The sequence below is a fragment of the Limulus polyphemus genome, unplaced genomic scaffold (genome assembly GCF_000517525.1).
Source record: "Limulus polyphemus unplaced genomic scaffold, Limulus_polyphemus-2.1.2 Scaffold15443, whole genome shotgun sequence".
NCBI classification, from domain to species: domain Eukaryota; kingdom Metazoa; phylum Arthropoda; class Merostomata; order Xiphosura; family Limulidae; genus Limulus; species Limulus polyphemus.
In genome coordinates, this window is record NW_013681053.1 from 1 (window position 1) to 4,231 (window position 4,231).

At 31.9% G+C, this 4,231-nt stretch overlaps 1 protein-coding gene across 1 annotated transcript; it reads right to left on the minus strand.

Annotated features, from left to right (window-relative positions):
* Positions 1-662: 662 nt before the first annotated feature.
* On the minus strand, positions 663-3,803 carry LOC111084262 (sterol regulatory element-binding protein cleavage-activating protein-like). The gene is made up of 4 exons (XM_022381025.1): positions 3,677-3,803; positions 2,941-3,088; positions 2,157-2,259; positions 663-887 (listed from the first exon to the last, which is right to left on the minus strand). Exons 1-4 carry the CDS (start codon positions 3,778-3,780, stop codon positions 664-666), a joined length of 579 nt encoding a protein of 192 aa, XP_022236733.1. The 5' UTR covers positions 3,781-3,803; the 3' UTR covers position 663.
* Between the last annotated feature and the right edge of the window lie 428 nt (positions 3,804-4,231).

The window sequence follows — 4,231 nt, forward strand, 5'->3', positions numbered from 1 at the left end:
GTGGTTCAATAGATATGTTGTGAAAGCAGGTTGTGGACACTTTACTTGTGTTGTTTCTTCACCTACTTCTGGTACACAATGGTTCAATAGATATGTTGTGAAAGCAGGTTGTGGACACTTTACTTATGTTGTTTCTCCAGATTGAGATCCTTCTTGATCATTTTTCATACTGTTGCCTGGGATACATAGACAGCTTTTACCACTGCCCTTTGTGTCTTTGGATTCTCATCTATTACAAGAGTCTGCACTTTCCATACAATGGTTGGAATATGACTTATTGTTTCTGGATGGCCCTTGTGCTCCAGCTTAATCCAGATTCCTTTGTTCTCCAATAGCATTAAGTACAAATATTCCCATCTCAGAAATTTCCCAATCTGAACACATCTTTATGTTCTGAGCATACAAATATCTTGCACTGGAAAATCTTGTTACACACCTCCCACAAAGCAATTAATTTTTGGATACATCACGCTACTTAACAATGTCAACATTAAGTTCACATATGTGCCATTCTACAAACACTTTATATCAACTGTGGTTGTCATGTGACTTGGTGACTTCATACTTGTTTTAATATAATACACTTGACCCTCTGACGTTTTACCTTTAACTTTTAAAATAAAAATTTTAAGAAATGGATTACTTTAACTTATATTATCATAATTACCTTCCAGAGAGTGAAATGTTATAGTACCCAAAAAGAGTTGACCAATGTTGAGGAGGAAGTGATCGCCACAGTTCTGGATTTTGATGGTAAAGTTTGAAATCTGCACCACTACCTTGAATTCCATTAGTAATGAGATGTTCTGAGGAGTCCAGCTGTTTGTTTTCCACAGGTAACACTGTTTGGTTGACCATGCCCAGTGTTAAAAGTATAGGACGAACAACTAAAACATAAAAAAAAAGAGTTCATTTCTGACCAAATGATGGAGAAGAAGGTTTAGTAATTATCAACCATTATCAAAACTTCAGTAACTTGTTTTAGGTTTATTTACAGATCTTTACATCAAAACTTCAGTAACTTGTTTTAGGTTTATTTACAGCTCTTTACATCAAAACTTCAGTAACTTGTTTTAGGTTTATTTACAGCTCTTTACATCAAAACTTCAGTAACTTGTTTTAGGTTTATTTACAGCTTTTTACATCAAAACTTCAGTAACTTGTTTTAGGTTTATTTACAGATCTTTACATCAAAACTTCAGTAACTTGTTTTAGGTTTATTTACAGCTTTTTACATCAAAACTTCAGTAACTTGTTTTAGGTTTATTTACAACTCTTTACATCAAAACTTCAGTAACTTGTTTTAGGTTTATTTACAGCTGTTTACAAGTTATTGAGAAATAATTTGTTCCACTGAAAACACTTTCAGTTGGTAATGCAAAGTTTATCCACATACCAATTAAAAAATTGTAGATCAATAACAACATCAATAACACTTCTAGTGTACTGGATCAGCAATAACAACATCAATAACACTTCTAGTGTACTGGATTATCAATAACAACATCTACCTTTGTTTACACTTCTAGTGTACTGGATCAGCAATAATAGTACTTACCTTTGTTTACACTTCTAGTGTACTGGATCAGCAATAATAGTACTTACCTTTGTTTACACTTCTAGTGTACTGGATCAGCAATAATAGCACTTACTTTTGTTTACACTTCTAGTGTACTGGATCAGCAATAATAACACTTACCTTTGTTTACACTTCTAATGTTATGGATCAGCAATAATAATACTTACCTTTGTTTACACTTCTAATGTTATGGATCAGCAATAATAGTACTTACCTTTGTTTACACTTCTAATGTTATGGATCAGCAATAATAGTACCTACCTTTGTTTACACTTCTAATGTTATGGATCAGCAATAATAGTATTTACCTTTGTTTACACTTCTAATGTTATGGATCAGCAATAATAGTACTTACCTTTGTTTACATTTCTAATGTTATGGATCAGCAATAATTATTCATTGTCTTTGAATACTTGAAACAGTGGAAAACATAAAAGTAGTTACGGTGATAATTTTTTTTAAGTTATTTGTAGAAGATTATGAGAAAAGAAACGTTAAATATAGATGGATTACCACTAAAAAACAACCTGGACTGTGTACATAATACACATTTCTGTAACAAAAAAGTAGAACTTACCTTGTTCAGTAATGACTGGTGTTAAACTCGTAGTGTTGCTAGTCAGATGGTCCACAATTCCCAGTTTATATAGCACCAGAAAAATCCACACTACCAGACAAACCTGAAACACAGTCACAGTGGTGTTTCATTATTATATCAACATGAACCTGCATTGCTTTAGAACTCTCTCTCCATATACACAATGTAATATCTTTTATACACTCTACATAGGATGTAATGATACCAGTCTGTGCTAATTCTAAAAATATTAAAAAAAATACATCTGCCCATCAAATTAAATTTTGCAGTATTTTCTTAATGAGACACTTCTGTTTTGCCTCAAAAGTCTTCTCTATAAGATGTAACTTTAAGATACCTCTATAAATCTGTGATTTTCACATAACATCTCTGCAGGTGATACCTCACATAAGAGAGTGAGAACAGACAAAAAATTGACTTGTGGCAATAATAATCTACGGAAAATTTGGTGAAATAGTTAAAATCGCAAAATTGAGTAAAATACAAAATATGGCTTAGATTTGGATATCTTTAGAGTACAAAACTAACCTGGTAATTTTCAAATGCATAAAGTGGGTAGCTTTAAAAGTGATACACAGACAAGTATCTATGATGGTAACCTTACATGTTACATACACACGTATTAATGATGGTAAAACAAGTGAAACACAAGTATCAATGATGGTAACTTTACAAGTGACACACGTGTATATGTACATGATGGTGTTCATATCTGCACAAGTCAACTAAGCATTACTAATCATAATATGAGAATTGTGCTTACCATCAGCCCTCTCTGCACCATCCGAGTGCGTGCCCAAAAATAAATGAATCTGAGTCGCTTGGGAAGTTTGACTAAAATGGGAGCAGTTGGTGGTGCAATGACACTTCGATACTGACTTGTATTGTATGGAACAACAGGGGTCCTCAGTCTGTCCAGAGAAAAACATGATTAACTAATTAGAATTGCTTGTTTTTTATAAATTACACCATGTAAAGGTACACGAAGTAACACTAGAGCAAAAACCTAAATGTCATCATTTGGAGGAAACTTGATTATTTTATCAGACAAGTAATTTAGTAAATAAAGTACTGACAGCATCATTTGTAACTCTTAGCTAGCATATTCTCAAGGGGTGGAGAGTATGAGAAATTTGGCAAGTCAAACCTAGTTAGGATTTTTATATGCTTTGTTAACTCTTTAATCATTTGTGCATTACTGTATTAGTGTTTATTTTTGTTGTACTTCAAAATTAAGATAGCAAAAGTTAAAAGTTTTGTTTCAGTAACAAGTCAAAAAACAACAACAGTAAACATAACTTGTGGTATCAACATAACTTCTTTACACAAACCTGTTTTATACAACCAAATTCCTTTAACTACAGAGTATTTATCTAGATTGAAAAAAAGAACTAACAAAACATGCCCTAGCTGTGTTTTTTAAAGTATTAAAATTTTTTGGCATTTTTCAAACACAATATCCCCTTCTACACCAAATCAAAACTACTGGACTTGTTTACCTTGATCTGCACAATCCTGACATTTTCATGACTTCTTCCCTGCTTGGAGCTTGTTCATTAGTGATTGGTTCATCTCCTTGTCCAATATTAATTGCTCGATGCATGTTATCTTTATGAAGTTCTGCCAACTTCAATAAGAAAAAAACTCTTTATACATATATCTCGCTGTGGTTTGTTGTTTTACAGATAATCTACAATAATTCAGTTGAAGTGTTATTTTTTCAGAAACTACATAATCCTTCCAAGTTTCAAATTTTTCTGATATACACTTTGCTTAAATAAACTGATTGAAAAATACAATAACAGCTACTTTTAGAGTAGACAAGTTCTAATTTCAATTATTACAATATTTCAACCCACAGTATCAACCTAGAATACCTGAAGATGACTCAATACTATGGGTCAAAACATTATAATCATTAAAATCAAAGCTTGCCTATTATAAAAGTTGCTATTATTGTATTTTTTAATTAAATATTCAGTTCGGTAGGTACATCAATAAACATTAAACTGATTGAAAGTATTTATAAAAAAAAATGATGACTCAATATTCTA

Coding starts and splice junctions, on each gene's coding strand:
- LOC111084262 (XM_022381025.1), bottom strand. CDS start 3,780: ATGCATCGAGCAATTAATATTGGACAAGGAGATGAACCAATCACTAAT. Junction 3,089..3,676: donor TCAGGATTGTGCAGATCAAG/GTAAACAAGTCC, acceptor TTCTCTGGACAG/ACTGAGGACCCCTGTTGTTC. Junction 2,260..2,940: donor TGGTGCAGAGAGGGCTGATG/GTAAGCACAATT, acceptor ACTGTGTTTCAG/GTTTGTCTGGTAGTGTGGAT.